At 46.5% G+C, this 18,981-nt stretch overlaps 1 protein-coding gene across 10 annotated transcripts in view; it reads left to right on the top strand.

The window, feature by feature from the left end:
• Positions 1-18,981, top strand: part of PHC2 (polyhomeotic homolog 2) — a 103,712-nt gene that overhangs the window by 75,041 nt on the left and 9,690 nt on the right. For 9 of the 10 annotated variants that reach the window (XM_039473665.2, XM_074380474.1, XM_039473664.2 and 6 more), the window contains one exon: positions 17,508-17,710. In XM_039473665.2, the coding sequence (XP_039329599.2) occupies positions 17,508-17,710 (203 nt within the window). Of the gene's footprint in view, positions 1-2,313; positions 2,617-17,507; positions 17,711-18,981 lie in introns of those variants that run through there. The other variant, XM_039473667.2, reaches the window with a different exon arrangement.

Genomic DNA, 18,981 nt, shown 5'->3' with positions numbered 1-18,981 from the left:
TGGCATGTTTTCTTCGCCTTTTACCAATTTGCTAATAGAAGTATCATACAGGACCCAACTGAGGATTCATGCCCTGTCTCCAGAACAGCGGTAATCAACATTTGCTCAAGTGTTTGTAATCCAGAAACCCCTACATGAACTGACATTTGCCTGTCTTTCTCCATAAATCAAGGTGATACACCAAGCATCCTCCTGTTGAGGTCCTATCTCATGAGAGAAGTAAGCTTTATATGGTGGAAACAACTGTCAGCCACCCAAGACTTAAATATCCATTCTGTGTATGTCTTCTTCTTTTTTTTTTTTTTTTTTTTTTTTTTTGAGACACATTCTTACTCCGTCACCCAGGCTGGAGTGCATTGGCGTCATCTTGGTTCACTGCAACCTCCGTCTCCTGGGTTCAAGTGATTCTTCTGCCTCAGGCTCCTGAGTAGCTGGGATTACAGGCACAAACCATCATGCCCGGCTAATTTTTGTATTTTTAATAGAGACGGGGTTTCGCCATGTTGGCCAAGCTGGTCTCCTGACCTCAGGTGATCTGCCTGCCTCAGCCTCCCAAAGTGTTGGGATTACAGGTGTGAGCCACCGCACCCGGCCCATTCTGTGTATATGTGAATGCCCGCTCTGTGCAAAGCACTGTGGGATGGGAGGTAGCACATAGAGAAACACGGTCTGTACCCCACCCCCAAGAGCTGAAGGTCTACTGGGAAAGATGAAAAATGCACAGGAAAATTACAATAGAAAGTAAAATGAAATAAATGCCATAGAAGGATTTGAGGTAAGTCATTTAAAAGTTATAAAACAGGAAAAGGTACTGCCAACTAGCGATTATCAGGATAGATTTCAGGGAGGACAGGCATTGCTCTAGAGCAGAGGCTGACAAACTGCAGCCCAATGGCCAAAACCATCACATTACCAGTGTTAGTGCAGCTCACAAAAAAATCAAAAGAATTCTATTTCATGATACATGAAAATTCTCTGAAATTCCAATTCTAGTGCCCATAAATAAAGTTCTGTTGGAACACAGCCACACTCCTTTGTGTACATATTGTCTGTGGTTGCTCTCCTGCGGCAACAGCAGAGTTGTTGCGACAGACCGTAGGACCTGTAAAACCTAAAATATTTACGCTCTGGTCCCTTACAGAAAAAGTTTGCCAACTGCTGCTGTTGAGTCTGGACCTTGAAGGATAGGCAGGACCTGGACATTCAAAGTTAGGGAAAGAGCATTCGAGGAAGAACTGGTGGAACTTAAGAGAGGGAGGCAGGAAAGCGTGGGCACGTTAGGGAATAGGAGCTGAGTATACAATCCTGTGTTACCCTCGTTTATAAACAAGATATAAGTGTAAGAAATGCAGAAGCAGAGAAGGGAATGTGAATATGAATGAAAAGGGGGTTGAACTTTTGAAAAATAGAGGAGAAACGGAGTTAAGTAAATATTTGAGGAATGTAAAATAAATGTAAACAAAGATGGGATGAGGCCTGAGTGAAAAAGGGTAGGGGGAGAAGAAAGGCAGGGAAAGAATATGAATACTAAGGAAGGCAAGAAAATGGGGCCATGTTGGGAATAGAGGGAAGTCAAGGAGGGAGAGAAGTCCTGGCGTGTGTCCGGCACCCTCCTGCGCCTCGCGCTCCTGAGGGGGGTACTACGTCACGCCGCACCTCTCTGTCCCCGCGCAGCCCCTCGCGCGCGCGCGTGCTGAATGAGTGCGCTTGACCACGACGGCGCAGGTTCACCCGATGCGCCTGGGGAAGAGAACCAACACTTACGGGACTCCGACCGTGTGCCAGGCACGGCGGGCCGCCTGAACCCACTTCCTCAATCAGCCTCCGCCGCGAGCCCAAGACCGCTCACAGAGGCGTGACCCGGGCACTCTGGCCATGACTTTCCTCTGATCCTCGGTCCCCAGTGGGAAGGAGAGTGACTACTTGTAGGGTCGTTGTGAACAATGAGGGGGAGAGCAAGGACAGGGCTGGGCACGAACTGAGCTCTCGGTGACTGGCGGTCGTTAGTCTTCTGAGCGCCCCCCAGGCCCCACAGGGACTGAACGGTCCAAGGCGGGAGTCGCGGGCCGGCCCCGCCGAGCGGCAGTTGCGCAGGAGGCCAAGGCAGCCTCCTCGTGGCGTGGCGCCCGCCTCCTTAGGCTGAGCCCCGGGCGTACCTAACGCGCCTTCCGGAGGGCGCGAGGCGGGGCCCGGCGCACAAAGGAAGCGCGCGGCCCGTGTCCGCGCCGCCCCTCCCACGGCCCGCCCCGCCCCGCCCCGCGCCGTCGCCCCGCCCCCGGCGGAGGCGGCCGCGGGAGCCGTCCCAGACGCGCCGCATTGTCTCCGCGGCGGCTGCAGCCCTCGAGCGCCCGCCGCGCGCGCGCGCGCAACCCCGGCCGCCGCCCGCGCCCCCGCCCCGGCCTCGCGCCCCCGTCCCGGCCTCGCGCCCCGGCCACCCTTTGTTGACGCCGGCCAGGCCGGTGCGGTCGGATGCGCCGCGGCAGCCCCGGGCCCCGGCTCGGAGGCTCCCGGCGGAGAGGAGGCGGCCCGCCCGGGCCCGGGACCCCGCGTGAGGCGGCGCCCGGCCGAGGGGCAGCGTAGGCCCCGCCCGGCCAGGCCCAGCCGGGCCCTGGACAGGTCAGTGCCTGGGCGGGGGAGGGGTTCTCGCCAGAAGGGGGGCCGGAGGCCGCGCTCGCCGCCCTGGAAGCCGGGCACCGCCCTCGGTGCCCCTCGCGGCCCTGGCCTAGGTGGCTGCCAGGCCGTGCCAGCGGCGGCTCTCGCCCGCTCGGCGCCTGGGAGGTGCCCCGCTCCCCTGCCTCGCTCTCCTGGGGACTCTGCGCGCACGCCGCCCGTAGAAGCCCTGTGTCACCCCGGCGCACCGCAGCTTCCGCGTCCCCGGGCCCCACACACCCAACCCCAGCCCCAGCCCCAGCCCAGAGCCGGTCTCCCCGCCGTGACGACTTCCCGGGGACGGACACTGCGTTCGGGGGCAAGACTGCTGGCATCTGCCGTACTTTGTTGGTGATGGACTCCCTATTTTGGAGTCGCCTGCGGCTTCGCTGGAGAGTTTTGTTTTTATTCTAGTTCAGTCTCACGAGGTTTTTAATTGGATGGAAAGGGACAAGCTGTTCTGTGTCTGTCTTCTCTTCCATTTTTAGAAGAGCGTTTTCTCTCCTTCCTATGCCAGATGAAGGTAGACTATATTTGTTGCTTCTTTACATTAAAATCGGGATTTATGAGATTCTCTATTTAAACTGAAGTCCACAGACAGGGAAATAACTGGCCCAAGGTCAGGTTGTAAACCAGTGGCGAAGCTACCATCTGAACTCTAAGCCCTGGGCTCCGTGTCGGATACCAGTCAGTGCCCTGCTATGGCCCACCCGCACCGGCCCACCTGCCCTGCCTTTCAGAACCTCACCTGATCTCACTCACATACTTTCTGTTCTGATCAACTTTCCTTTCCTTCCTACTTCATACCTACGGATATGTACCTTCATGTGCTATGTACGGAGCACATCTTTTCATCTTTTTCTTGCCTTACAAATCAGTGACAGCCTTCCCCTCGGATATCTCCCGGGTTTGATCCTTAATCCCCTCTCCATTAGTATATTGGGCCCAGAGGAGCCCTTGCAAAATAAGCTACCGACCTAAATCCATCATATGTCCGCGATTTTTCTAGGACAGCCCCAATTTAAACTATTCCATCCCATTGTCTGTCAGCCCGAATGTCTCCATTTTTGGTTTAGAAAATAATGTCACTTTAACTGTACCAGAACCTACTGACCTGGCCTTTTCCAGCCATTTGGCTCTGGGGCATAACTGGGTAATCCAATTATCATTCACCTGGGATTTTTCTTCCCCGCCTGAGTCAATCCAAATGTTGGAACTGCCAGGATTTCTAGGTCAGCTTGAACATTACAGGCTAATGAGGCAAGGAAATTCCTTCTTGCTCTTGTATTTCTGCCCACCTCTTCCTCCACACCCCATATCTTTTATTCGGGTACAGGGCAACAGACCTGTGGCAGACCCTATTGATTAGGGTTTAGGTTTAGGTCACAAGGGATGTAGGGCTTCGAATCGTTTTGATTCTAGAACAGAAATAAAGTACCTGACTGTGTTGGTTATAGGGCAAGAGGCTGTCTTGAACCTTAAGATACCAGCACAGCTAAGTAGTTCTGGTTTCATTCGGTTAGATTTAATATACTTTTATTTGGCTCCCATTTTAGGTAAAGTATTGCCCTAGGCACTGGGAAATATAAAAGTGATTTTAACACATAGCTCCCAACATCTGGATCTACGTTTTGAGAGTATTCACACTTTCTAACCAGTGTTTTCCACTGGCAATTTCTGCACCTAAGTTCCAGCCTCTGCAAGGCAGGAGCTAGGGCCTCTGGCTTGGCTCACTCACAAGGGCGGGCTTGTTTCACAGAAGGTCGGGCAGATGGGGAGTGGTGCTCTTTTGGCACCTGCCCTTTCCAGGCACTCTTCATCACATGAGCTCTGCCTCTCAGCCCACCCAAGATCTGTTTCCAGGCTAGTCCATGTACACAGGGAAGAAAAGACCTCTTTTTCCTCCAGCCTTAATCTTGAGAAAGGGGGAAGTTTCTTAGTGCACTTTTCTGTTATACTTGATTCGGTTTTTCAGTTCTCCAACTATGTTTTCACTCCCTTCTTTTTCCCCAAACTGTTCTTCACTGACATGGGGCACATAGGTGCTTACGAATGCTGGTGTTTCATCATGTTCCACCTCCCAGCCCTTTCCACTCTCTTCCAGGTCCTGGGTTAATTTTTAATTTACCTTTGTCAAGCTCACTCCATATATATTATTTACACTTCCCTCTAAGTAAAGAGGGACCTCCAGCCCCTCTTTCTTCTGTCACAGTCATCCTTCTTCTGGATGTGGGTCTCATCAGCCATTGTTCCTGCGTTCTCTGCCTCCTTCAGGGAAGGAGAGCCTCTTAGGAAGGCACTGTGCTGCTTCCCCAGACACATCTCCTCTGTCACTGACTTTCTAGTCTAAGCCAACTGACCCTGAGATTTCGCTTCCTGCCACCAAGCCCTTCCCTCAGCTATGACCCTGTGCCTGTTACTTGCTCTGGCTCAGGCCCAGAATCCACTCTTTTTCAGACCACATCCTTTTTCCTGTGTTACTCATTTCCTGTCTCAGATACTTTGGATCCCTTGGTTCTGTTCTTTCAGGGGGAGAGGGCATGTTAAGAGGAATGAGTGAATGGATGATCTCATAAAATGGAACTCTGCTTACCTCTGGCTGTCCCCTCCCTACGTTTTTCTTATTTAAGGAAAAAACACAGCACGATTATTGTCTCAGAATTAGGAACCCCTACTGGTGTGCTCATGGGTGTCTTTTTGTCTACTTTTTTCTGTTGTGAATATGTAAAGGGGATGACTTGACTGCCTTAGACTCTTCCCTAAGTCTCCTCCCTTAGGCTGTGGACCTCAGGCCAGGCATTCAGTAACCATTTGCCAAGTAAAGTTCCCCCACCTCCTGACTTTCATCTAGCATGAAATAAAATTAAAGTTGAAAAAAACCTAGGGAATAGGTTGGTGGCTCCAGTTCTAGTAATGCTGCTCATCATTAGTACCGTATATACCAAGAGTTTTTCCCTCTTCTTGAGTCAGTCTAAATTTATGTTAAACTTCTCCCAGCTGTTCAATATTTAATCTCCAGACAGATTTAGTTCCAGCCATAAAAAGATTCTCTTCTGAAAAGACACCTACTGGAGATGAGAGTAGAGAAATGAGAATGAGCAGTCTTTATAATTGATGGTTTCTCTTTTATTCCCTTTGTTTTCTGCCATTTTGCTACTGAAAGATGATGATGATGATTTTTTGTGGTCAGGAGGAATCTCACAGAAGTGGTTGCAGAGAGAGGCTTTTGCATACCCTTCAGGAGACTGTCCTGGAGTGAGGTCTCCCTCTAAGCCTGTCCACCCTCCCCCCAGTCCCCAGCCCTATGGGAAAGCAGGATGAGGACTGACTCTGTTGTAGTCTACTTTGATGGGGACTTCGTGTCAATGACAGAAATGGCTCTCTCTTTGGGGACTTAACACCTTGTTTCATGGAACCCAAAACTGAACTACCCCTCAAGATGGAAGTCTGAACACATAGATTTATATTTTAAATATTTTTATGGCATGGTTTAAACTGTGAGTTACCAGTTAAAACCCTTTTTGAGTATGTCTTCTGTCTTTTTTTAAAAAAAGCTTACCTATTTAAGATAACTAATTACTTATTCACAATTCAAACAGAGGTAGGCTTCATTGTAAGCATTGACTTATTTAAAATTTTTCATTTGAATTACTAGCCACGTCAGAACACTGATTTGATATTTCTAAAGATATTTAGAGGTAAACCATCTTTAATTTTGCTTTATGATGTGGATATTTTGGGAATTGTTAGGAAAATAACCAACCATTTGCATATCCAAGACATAATTATTACAAATTCTGGATTTTTTTCCCCATCAGTAACAAAAGTCAAATATAATTGACATGGTCAAGAAGTGAGTGGTTTTATAATGTATCAATAATCAAGAATTATGCAATTTAGAATTACTAGTTTTTGAAGAAAAAAAGTATGCTAAGGAACACAGCATGTAATTTAAATCATAAATTGTTGCTCTGAGATTCATTTGTAAGATCATGTAGACCAGCATAGAAAATTTAAAGGTTTTTTTTTTTCCCTTTTTCTTCCAAATTATTTATGATTAGTGAAAAAGGATATCCTTTCCCATTCTTTCAATTTCCAAATGATATTTAGGTGAGTCTAAAAGAAGAGAACATTCTTTCTACATCTGCTAAAGACATGACTGCTGTTACACTCAGATTGCCAGGGCTTTGAGATGAATCCAGATGTTGAAGAGAGTCCCAGTTTGCTATTACGATTTTCTTTAAAACATAAGCAGATGTCTTTTTTTTCAGATGATTGTCTTCTTAGCAGTGAAATTTATTATCATTTGTATTAGGAAGAGATGACTGTTGGATGCCATGCTATAACCAACTCTTTTCCAGTAGATTAGGAGGACCAGGACTGATACTGAATATTGGAACTGTTGGCAAGAAAATGAAAGTTCGTGACTGCTTGAGTTATTTTTAAAACTCTAGTTGCATGGCTGTTATGTCTCAAATACTATATAATTATCCCTAGTTACTGGTATCTTTAGCATATTTGAAACCATCCATATGTGGCCTAAGCCACACAGTTATATTAAGACATTTTAAACAAGCAAAGCAAATTAAAACTAATATGAACAACTACTTTATAAAAATAATTGGGACCAGTCACAGTGGCTAATGCCTGTAATCTCATTACTTTGGGAGGCCGAGGCAGGGGGATCACTTGAGAACAGGAGTTCAAGACCAGCCTGAGCAATATAGCAAGACCTCGCCTCTAAAAACAATTTAAAAAAAAAAAATTAGCTGGGCATGGCAGTACATGTCTGTGGTCTCTGTTGCTCGGGAGGCTGAGGTGGGAGGATCAATTAAGTCTGGGTAGTCACACCTTCAGTGAGCCATGCTTGTGATACTGCACTTCAGCCTGGGTGACACAGCGAGACCCCATCTCAAAAAAAAAAAAAAAAAATTTAAAAATTTGATTAAATCCACATTTTGAGGCCTCTAGTAATCAGTATTAATCTGATCTGCCAGTTGACTGGTGGCAAAGTAGGGTGATTGGAAGCTTCAACAGTGGTTACAAGGAGGAAAGGAGAAATGTTTCCATAAACAGAAATGATAGGTAGGACTGATTTGTAAGATATAGAGTATGTAGTCCATAATATAGACATGACAACTGAGGCTTAGCATTCCCTCCTCCAGCCTCCCCTGACATTTATCTAACAATATTAGTGATCCTGCAGTTAGTAACCAAAAATAGTCATCGTAATGGGGAACATGGTTGCCTTTCCCTGTTACCAACTTGAAAATAATTGGAGAATTTACTAAACATTTCTAGATTTCTTTTGTAAACTGGTAGAAATCCGTCTTCCATGAGTGTATTTTTAAACTGAGTTTAGCCTTTTAAACTAATTTCTTTTCACTGGCTAAATCATCTGGCATTACAAGTTCCATAAATTTAGTATTTTCTAGGAAAAGCAGTGCTTCCTTTTATTTGTCTCAAAGTTAACCTTTTTTCTGGTTTCTAGGATTCTTCTGCACTGTCTGCTTAAACCCCCCTTTATGAAAGAACTGCATAGAAAGAGAATCTGGTGCTTGTCTTGTCCTTTGGATTAATAGTCATTGACGGTGACTTGAGACTTTGCCTTGTCCTCTAGGGCAGAAGCATTTCTGTCATGTTGCAGTCACAGTGGAGGTAACATTTCTTCCTGAAGTCTGACCTCAAGAGTTCAAGGACAGGACTCCCAGAGTAGACCAAGGCATCTGAGGAACATGAACCTCAGATACTTAAGTTTGGGCCATAGAAAGATCAGCCCTGCTCTGGGGCTATAAGAGGCCAGACTCCCAGAAAGAGCGAGATTAGGATGATTTCCTAATCTTCTCACAGGTCTCAGTGATGTTGGCACTCCTGTGTCCAAGCTCAGCCTAGTCCAGAGTGTTGTGCCTGTATTATATTACTTAATCCATACCATAGCTATGTGTAAGACAGATGTAAGTACGCCATTTCATAGATGAGGAAACGGGCCTAGAGTAATTAGCCTGGCATTGCGGGAGAGGATTTAAGCCTAGAGTCTTTCTAATCCCGATCTTAACTGCCATGTAGCACAGCTTCTGCATGTATTCAGTTCCAGGCATTTTACATATATAATATTTATTGAAACCTCCCAGACAGGCAGGCAGCATGAGCCTCGTTGTTACAGATGGATAAACCAAGACTCAGAACAGGCAATGAGTGCTTGAAGCCATACAGATAATCAAAGATGGACCCGAATATGAGTCCAGGTCAGGCCCCCAAAGCCTATGCTCTTTCCACTCTGCCTTTCTTTTATCTCCGCTGATCTTGGTATCTACTGTAGGGCCTCTCCCATTGGTTCTAGACATTTTGCATTTTAAAATTATGACATTGGCTGGAGCACTATGATGTGAGACTGTCTGGGAGCCCTCAACCCTGGCATTGGTTACCAGTGCACTGGCCTTTATCACCAGGGTTAAGTAGAACTCTTGGAAAACTCCCCGCTGACTCCCTGCAGCCAGAGCCAGCTATTATTCCCTGGTGTGTTGACCTGGTGGAAGTTACTCTGGTCCTGCAGGTGCTGCTGCTGAGTGTGACCTCAGGCCCCTCTTGCAGTCCTCAGCCTGTGGGCTGGGAAGCGTTCAGGCAGCTGTTTGGAAATCCCCCACTGCTCCCGTTGTCCTGAACTGCATGGGGTTGGGGGAGGGTGGCTGTTCGCTCCATTGATTTCCTCCTGCATAGCTGGGGGTGGCAGCTTGGAGCACATTCAGCTGTTTACAATTCAGCTTATGTACACTTTAGCTGGGGATTGTGGGTGAGTCAGAAGGGCCGCTCTCTTTGCCTGTGTCCTGAGAGACAGCATGAAAGTCAGCTGTATGGTAATGGCTGCCAGCAAGGGAGGAGCCCCCTCCCTGCCAGGATGCCTTAACCGAAGCTGGTCAGCCCAGATACTTAAAGTCCAAGGAGCTCTCTAAACCTTTCAACCCGGACCCAGAAAGGGCATTTTGCAGTGACACTGAGGGCGGGCCTGGAGGGTCCCCTGGCTCGGCCTCTCCTTCATCCTGCTGGCCAGCCCCCTGCAAGGAACCCAGGTGTGGATCTCAGTCATGCTCAGGCAGAGAGCCCCACAGGGGTCCTCCTATCACTGCTGTGTCTTCTCTGGGAAAGGTTCTTCAGAGGAGGTGCTAAGGGGCAGGGCGGTAGTGGCTTCTATTTGAGGGAACCACAGCCTGCTGTGTCAAGGCAAGGAGTCCTGCCCCTCTGACAGCTCTGTCCTTAGCAGATTTGAAAAGGTTGCAGGCATTGGCTGTGCTTCCTGCCTTCTGGTATTCAGGGGACCCCAGGTGGGTAGGGTCTATAATTTTCCTACCACTAAGAGCTCCTTTTGTGCATGTTTTACAAGATACTGTCTTCCAAATAAATGGCATTCACTCTTGCTTTATTTTAAAATGCGCACCTTTACAATCTGTACTTGAGACGCACATGTAATCAATGTGTAAGTTCCATGTAAAAACTCTTGTGGGACAAATGGGTCATCTTAACATCTGACTGCATTTTAGAATTTGGGAAATATGGTAACATGGTATTAAATAATAGTGTGTTTTGCCCTCCTGAAGGTATGTGTATGTGCTGTTTCCTTTTAGGCTTCTTGAAATGTTGAATCCAGCTTGTGGGTCCTGATTAACTAGAATCAGGGATCCTCCTTAGTCGTCCAGAAATCCCAGTTTGGGAATCACTCACCGATATCCTGTGCTTCCCAACCCAACTGCTGCAGCCCACATGTGGTATCTCCACCTCTAAAGGTCCCAAGATACAGTTCCCAGGTCCTGTCCTCTTTTTCCCAAGTGCCCACGGCTAATCACCCTCCACCTGTGTGGCCCACCTGGAAAAATCGAAAGCACTAAATTCTATTGTGGGTTCTGCCACTGCCTGTGTGGGTTTTACCACTGCCTGCCTTTTGTGACCTTGGGTAAGTCACCTCACCTCTGACGTCAGGTTGCTTCATCTAGGACATTACGATGTTAAACTCAGAACCCTTCTAAACATTAATCCTCTGGGATCTAGTGCCCTGTGATCCAAAACACTCACTATCCACCCCTTCTCACACCCCTGTCCCTAAATTGGGAGGAAAGCAATCTGTTTATGAGAGTCAAGTAATTCACAGTAAAGTGTGAATGACTGTAAGATGTATACTTCCATTTTAAAGAAATGGTTAAGCAAATGAATCTCTAATTGATGGACTTCGTCAAGGTCCCAGATAGAGCTCAGCCTACCTGTTGCCGTCCCTCCCTTCCCCTCCCCTCAACTCCCTCCGCCTCCCCTCAACTCCCTCAGTCACTTTCCTGCCCTTCACCTACCCTGCCCTGGGGGAAGGTGTCCACAAACTGGTGCTGGTGAAATATCTTGCCTTCCTCACTTTCAGAGTGGCATTAATTTATTTGGGAGCCCAAATATAACCAAAGAAATTGTAAAGAGTGGCCCCAGACTTTTCCATGAGGACTGGACATTCTGCCCTCAGCTTACCGCACTGCAGTTCCACCTGTTGCTTGGACCAGGTGTGAGCTGTGTTTGGGCATCACTCTGCAGTGCTTCACTCAGGCTGTTTCTAGAGCAAATGGTTCCTTGGGAACCCTGCAGTGTCCACCCTGGCCACATGGCTGGGCCTGCTGAGCTGAAGCACAGTGAGCATGACTTCAGTGTGGGGGCTTGGAGAGTGTGCGCTGTGTTTTATAGGCGACCTTGCTCCACCATTTGTTGAGCAGAATTTGCTGTAAGAAAATGATCCATTTGTCATCTACTCTGCTTCCTTAAATTCTTTTTTTTTTTTTTTTTTTTTTTTTGGAACGGAGTTTCACTCTTGTTACCCAGGCTGGAGTGCAATGGCGTGATCTCGGCTCACCATAACCTCCGCCTCCTGGGTTCAGGCAATTCTCCTGCCTCAGCCTCCTGAGTAGCTGGGATTACAGGCACACGCCACCATGCCCAACTAATTTTTTGTATTTTTAGTAGAGACGGGGTTTTACCATGTTGACCAGGATGGTCTCGATCTCTTGACCTCATGATCCACCCACCTCGGCTTCCCAAAGTGCTGGGATTACAGGCATGAGCCACCACGCCCGGCCCCCTTAAATTCTTCATTGACTTCATGAGCTCTGTCTTACTCCTACCACAGCCAAACAGTAAATAGAAGTCTTTTAAGTTAAAATACATACCCCCTTCTTCTTATGATAAGGTGGAAATCAGCCATTGACCAAGCTGAGGTGGGAGAAGGAGAATCTGTTTGATCTCCATTGCCTTTGAAACCGTGTCTTCAAGGCTATTTTAGGGTCGGATAGAATGAGTGCTAAGTCATCTGAAATACCTGTTTCAGAAAATCCCAAACTTTGAGCACCTACATGATACTCAAAGGAAATGCTCATTGGAGCATTTCAGATTTTTGGATTTGGGATGCTCAACCAGTAAGTATAATGCAAATATTCTAAAACCTGAGAAAATCTAAAATTCAAAACACTTCTGCTCCCAGGCATTTTGAATAAGGCATACTGAAGCTGTACTAAACTGTATTTCCAGTATAACCGAATATCACAACTGGCTCTGAAGTGGCCCAGTTGTGCGTAACTGGCCTGACATCTGTCCTCAGCAGGTTGGAGAGCCCATCCATTCTGGATGTTAACCTACTGGTTCTAGGAGCCTCCCTGCCTCTGCCTCTAGAAGTCATCCTGCCTTGCCAAGTGCCTGGGTCTGGCAAAAATGTTTGCAAGGGGACAGGTGATTCAGAGGTCTGCCTGTACTTCTCTTCTGCTGAGGAAATCCCCACTGTAACAGAAAGACATGGGCCAAAGAATAGCTCTTATTCTTCATAATCAGGTACCCAGAAATGCTGCTCAGTAGGCAGGTACCACCAGCCTAGCTGCTCTCGAATCATCATAGCTTCAGAAAGCAATTTGTAAATCTCAGCTAGTGTCAAATTGCTTGACTTGGCACTAGGCAGCCCTGTGCTCTTATGTGGACAATGAAGACTAAGATCATGGATTCCACACATTCCAGTTTAATGGTCATTAAGCACCTGTCATACTTGACATGGGGTTAGCCTCTGAAGATCTAGAGGTGACTGAGTGAGTGATAGCTCCCTACCTAGAGAAATCTGCTCTGCTTAGGAGAGGTGACCAATCACAAAGCAGATAATTTCACAGATAGGAGCTGGGTGGTCCTTCCTGTTTTATCCTGCCCCCGTAAGGGCTGTTTCTACCAGAGCCTGTGAGTGAGACCAGAATTGAGAAACAGGCTAGAGGTTGAGACATATGTTAGGCAGGACTCCATGGAACATGCTGCTCTGTTCATTCTGACAGGAATACTTGGCCCTTTACTCCCCTCCCCCAGCCTCTCCCACCCGCCTTATCCTGCTCTTCACCTTTCGGTTTCAGGTGCCTGACTGTATACAGGCATTTGAGACCTGTGGGAATCCCTAGCAGCACTGACAGCCTCTGGACTGGTCAAGGGAATTGAGTGAGGAACCAAATTCAGAGTATTTCTTTGTCTCTTTTATCTGGCCTCAGGGCCAGCAGGGCAGGTTTCTGCAAGTTTCACTGTTAAGCTGCTTTCCTCCAAAGCCCGCAAAGCAGTCTGGGAGAGCGGGAAGCAGATTAAATTAATCTCCGTGTGCTGAGCTTGGCAGGAGGTGAGATTGTGTTTGGTCATTCCAGAAATAGTCCAAACTCCTTTGTTACTAAAGCAGATGAGGAGCTATTGGCCTACAAGATTACTGCAAAGTAAAATCGTTGTGAACCTTCGTATATTCGAAAAACACTCTCCTGTCTGTCCTTTGGATTCTGTCTCTTCTGTGATCTGCCCTGGGTTACAATGGGGAGTGATAGTTTCTAATGTGGTGCAAGAGTTTTTTTAGTTTGTTCTCTCTCTTAACAAGATCTTTAAAAAACAAAAAACCCTCAAATTCCAAAAAGTTTTGCTTCCCAGAATTAAGCATTGGCTTAATTCCTTAAACTCACAGAGAACAACCTCTGAGCTGGTGACCGTATCTGTTCACAAATGTGTCTGACATGAGGACAGAATCTGACCTCAAGAGTGAGCTTCCATCTTGCAGTGAACATTAATAGTCATAGATCTGAGAGAGATGGGGGACTCAGGCAGAGAAGTCAAGCAAGGATAGAAGGATCCCGTGAAAGGAGACAAGGTCTGAGGAGGTATTTTCTGATGAATATCAGTGAAAGAGGCAGGAGGTGGGAGTGATCCCAGAATTCAGAGGAGAATGGATTAATTCCATGGAAGAATTCATTAAACTGAAACCTATTTTCTACCTATGCTCTCAAAGGTGTGACTGTCTTTAAAACAAACACAGAAAACCAAAAATCTTACTGACCAGATCTCTTAAGTGACAACACCTGACAGATGATGCTTCGTGTTGACTACGTACCTGATGTTAAAAGATGTAGGCAAAGAGGTCCTAGGATGTGAAGAATTTGCAGGCTTTATGTAAGGAGTAGCTGAAAGAACAGAATGGGCGTGGCCTGGAGGAGAGAAGATAGACTGTGGTCGTGAGTTATGTCCTTCATGACACCAGGAGCATTCTCAAGCATTTCCTCATAAGATAGCACTGCGCTGCATTTCACTGGCTCATTAATCCTCTCAGCAGCACTCTAAGATAGGTGTAGGATCCTTATTTCACAGCGCATGAAGCCGAGGCTTAGAGGCAACGACTTGCCCATAATTTACTCAGTGATAGAGACCAGTCTCTAAGCCAGGTCTGAGCCTGTGTCTCTGCCTGTTAGACAAATCTGATTGGCCTTGTTCTCTGTGAGTTTAAGGAACAGAACGAGGATAATTTGGTAGAAATTAATAGGCAGATTTCGGGCTCATTATATAAGGAATCACTAATGAGCTGTCCAAGGTGGAAACAAACTGCTTCCAAAGTAGTGAGTTTGTCACTGGAGGTATTCAAACAAATGCCAGAAAATCATTGGGTGGGCATATTATAGAGAATGGTCAAGCATTGGTAAGAGATCAAACCAGACTTTCCAGTCCTGTAATTGTATTATCTGCAGTACTTTAGACTCATCAGGGAATATTTTACCAGGCTGTAATTGGGAGGAAATAGCCATCATCTAAAAAATAAAATTTTAGCTTTCATAGTAATCTTTCTATTTTAGTAATTCATCATTTTAAATAAAATAGATGTGTTTCTTAGCATATGGCAAACATAAAAGCCGAGAAATGTAATTGTGTAAAGGCAGACTTAAAGATTTAAAAATTTAAAAGCATAAAAACTTAATTTGATTAACTCATCAACTCAGTCCTCGTCGTTACTCACAGATTGTGAGGGAAAGGGGTTTTTTCTAAGTTCTCAAACATGGATGTGAGGGCCATCTGGCTGCAACACCTGTCACCCCATTGATTCTGCTGATCTGGCTGGCTAGGCCAGTGTCCTCTTCCTCTCTCACTGCTCCACATATGTCCCTCCTGAACCTGTGTGCTGAGTCAAAGAAGACAGCCATCCCTCAGTCAAGGGCATACGAGGAGCTGCACCCCCCCGCTGGAACCTCCAGACAAGCTCTCAAGTTCTCAGATACCTTTGCAACTGGAAAGACTAATTCCAAAAGAAAGGAAATTTTTCCATCTCTACAGAAAAGCCAAAGCTGTTCAAGATTTTTTTTCAAATGAATATAGGCACTTAATGGAAATTTTCTAACTTACTGGTATAACTGTGTTTCAAACAAAAATTAATTTAAAAAAAACAACTTCATCAGTCCTTTCTCTTAGATGACCCCTGCTCAGCTCTGAAGTTTATTATGTAGCTGAATTATGTGGAAGACTGAGTACTAAAGATGTATCATAGTCAACTCTTGTTCATTAAAGAAGGTTTATCCTGGTTTAGTTAGCATTAGGACCACCAGTAAGAACATGAGCTTGAGACTGGGCTCCAGGGCTCATGCCTGTAATCCCAGAACTTTTTGAGGCCAAGGCAGATGGATCACCTGAGGTCAGGAGTTCCCAGACCAGCCCAGCCAACATGGTGAAACCCCATCTCTACTAAAAATACAAAAATTAGCTGGGTGTGGTGGTGTGTGCCTGTAATCTCAGCTACTCAGGAGGCTGAGGCAGGAGAATCACTTGAACCTGAGAGACTCTCAAAAAAAGAAAAAAACAAAACATGAGCTTGAGTGGACCAAGACCCACTGTGACCCAGTTATAAACTACCTTTTTTTTTTTTTTTCCTGAGACGGAGTCCTGCTCTGTCACCCAGGCTGGAGTGCAGTGGCACGATCTTGGCTCACTGTAATCTCTGCCTCCTGTGTTCAAGCCATTCTCCTGCCTCAGCCTCTTGAGTAACTGGGATTACAGGCACACACCACCACGCCCAGCAAATTTTTGTATTTTAGTAGAGGCGGGGTTTTACCATGTTGGCCAGGCTGTTTTCAAACTCTTGACCTCGTAATCCACCTGCCTCAGCCTCCCAAAGTGCTGGGATTACAGGCATGAGCCCTGGCGCCCAGCCTCCCTTTGCCCCATTTGCCACTGCGCCCAGCCCTAAACCACCTTTTTCTAAAATGTATCTGTTTTGACTTTTCCGTACTATATAATTAAGCACAAGGAATTCCTGTTCTGTGGTGGTACCATGGATCTTTAACATGAAATATGAGCATCTTCATATAAAGTTTCGTGCAAAGATTACTTAAGTAACAAGTGTGCTGAAAACATTTTTAAAGTATGTATTACTCATACCCCACTGATCTTTATATTAATGGGCTTGTTGCAATAAAGAAATGGCTTTTTCTCTTTTTTTTCTTTTTTAGGAAGTTCCAAGTTAAAGGCAACCTCAGCTCACAGGGCAGTTGGTGGTAGGAGAGAACAGCCCTGGGAAGGGGGCGGGAAAGAGTTACAGAAGTGAGGAGATGAAGTCTTGCATGTCTAAGACAATGAGACAGCTCGTGAGAGATGCTGTTTGAAGTGGAAGAGAGGAAGTCCACTGTGGTGTGGTTGTGCATAGGCATCTAATTTCACTTTCTGGAGCACTGTGTTAGGTCTTTTAGAGGAAGGCTAGCAGGCCTGTGGGGAAGGAGAACTTAGGGAAGGCTGTCCACAAAGACAGAGGGTCTGTGATTTGGTGAGGATCAAATTAGGTAAGGAGCTGACATCTGGGCAGGAGGCCTGATTTTGAGAGCACTCAGCTCAGCAGAAACAGCAGAGAAAATCTCAGCTCTGCCTAGCAGCCTCCTTAGCAGAAAAGTAGAATCTTTGCATATTTCAATGCACTGACTCCAAATAACCAGTCTCTGAATAGTCAAATCTACATGATAGTGTTTACTTGGGGTTCAGCCCCCACATTCCTTTGGCATCAATTTCTGGGGTTCAGTGTTTTGACATTTCACAGGGCTCTTAAAATCCCTCCTCTAAGGAACCACATAGAAGCTTCATTTAACCTCTGTTTATCACACTCAAAGCCCTATGCCTAGCTCAGCTTCTTGTCCTGGTTTTCGATGTCACCCTGAATACTTTTCTCCCTCAAACTGAATATTATCTTATTTGTTCAAATCAGTATCGATCAAGGTCTTGACTCCTCAAAAACAGAATTCCCATCTGTTTAACTGGGTTAACTGTTAATAGCACCGTTGAGAAATTAAGAAACACTGCTAGCTGATTAGCTGCATGTGTTGTTGTGGAACTGACTATACTCATACTTGGTGATGTGTCCATTGAAACTGTGCCACTTTTAAATGGGTCATTGAGGGGAGGGGACTGCTCGGTTTGTCTCGTCGCTTGGCTCCGCAGAAAAAGGCAGGCGCAGTTTGAGTCCTTGCTGTCCCTCCCTGGGCGTGGACTCTGGTTCTGATCTCCCCTGCTTTGTTTTCCTACTCTCTCTCATGCAGAGACAGGGCAGGGCATTGTTCATGCACTGACCGACCTCAGCAGCCCCGGCATGACCTCAGGGAACGGAAACTCTGCCTCCAGCATCGCCGGCACTGCCCCCCAGAATGGTGAGAATAAACCACCACAGGCCATTGTGAAACCCCAAATCCTGACGCATGTTATCGAAGGGTTTGTGATCCAGGAGGGGGCGGAGCCTTTCCCGGTACGGACTACTTCTTTTCCCCTTTTTTTTTAAGTATATTTTGGATGTGTCTTAGAATATTTTTACATTTCCATGTAAAATTTCTGAAAATGTGAACAGTTTGCTCTTTCCTTGCTAACTTCCTTCCCCAAAGAATATAGAGCCATTTCTTTCTAGGATTATCTTTCCAAGGTCCAGAAGGGGGGTCAGTGATCAGGAATAATTGGCAAGACCCTTGGTTAGAAGTTTCCACACACAAACTCAAGTGTGTCCCTGCCTGGTGATGTGTGAACTCTTAGTTAAAAGAGAGTTCACTGTGGGTATTTGGTGAGACATGATGGGCTTTGGGAAATGAGATTTCATTGAATTTTGAATGCCAAAACCTCTGAATGGCAAAACTTCAGCCCTGCACAGTACAGAATTCTTAAGATACATATATCAGAAATGATGTGATGGAGCAGGTTCACAACATGAAGCTTGTTTTCTGGGGACAGAGCCTTGAAAGGGGAGTGAATGAGATGGTGGCGTACTCAGAAAGGTCACAATGGAAGCATAAGCCTAACAGGAAATATCCAAGAGCCACGAAGATGGGTTATTAGGCAATGCACCCGGAGCTGCTTCTGTGCAGTGTGCACTGGAGACAGTGGTGCTGCCCTGTGGGTGTGGAGGAGCCCAGAGCCAGGGGCAGAGCAGCCTCTGTTCTGATGAAAAGTATCTGGCTGTTGCAGAGACACCTTTCTGGGATGCCATTTGCCTTTTCCTCATTCTTTGGTTCCATGAGTGGTTTGATTAGTCAGCAAAAGACTTGGAGCTTGATTAACTGAGATGGGTGAACTGCTCCTGTAAAATGCCAAAAGACAAATAGCTTTTTGTCTTTTTTCCCACTAGAGGTTGTCCAAGGCCAGTGGCAACGAAATCTGCCTGGAACACCTTAGCTAGAAGTGGCTCTAGCTCTGTTACATCCCTTCCCTGTTAGACTGGGCCTCCTCGAGTAACACTAGAAACCACCTGATCTCATGGACTGGAGGCAGATTGAATAGCACCCCCAGCATCACCCTAGAGTCAGTGCCACGTGACTGGCTACCAGGCTGCCTAAACAAAGGCCACAAAAGGAGATCCAAACATGTGAATAAGCTACTCTGGGGTCCTGACAACTGAGAGGGCATGGCTCTGTGGCCCAGAGTCCATTTTTTCTTGCTGTCCTCCTGGCTGCCTGTACCTCTGGCTTGGGTCAGGCACTGGGGTAAGGTGGAAAACAGTAAAAAGTCAGAAAGCGGGTGCTGAGCCTCTCT

This window comes from Saimiri boliviensis, chromosome 11 (assembly GCF_048565385.1).
Source record: "Saimiri boliviensis isolate mSaiBol1 chromosome 11, mSaiBol1.pri, whole genome shotgun sequence".
Taxonomy (NCBI): domain Eukaryota; kingdom Metazoa; phylum Chordata; class Mammalia; order Primates; family Cebidae; genus Saimiri; species Saimiri boliviensis.
The sequence above is the reverse complement of the archived record's forward strand: the minus strand, read 5'-3'. Positions and strand labels throughout refer to the sequence as shown.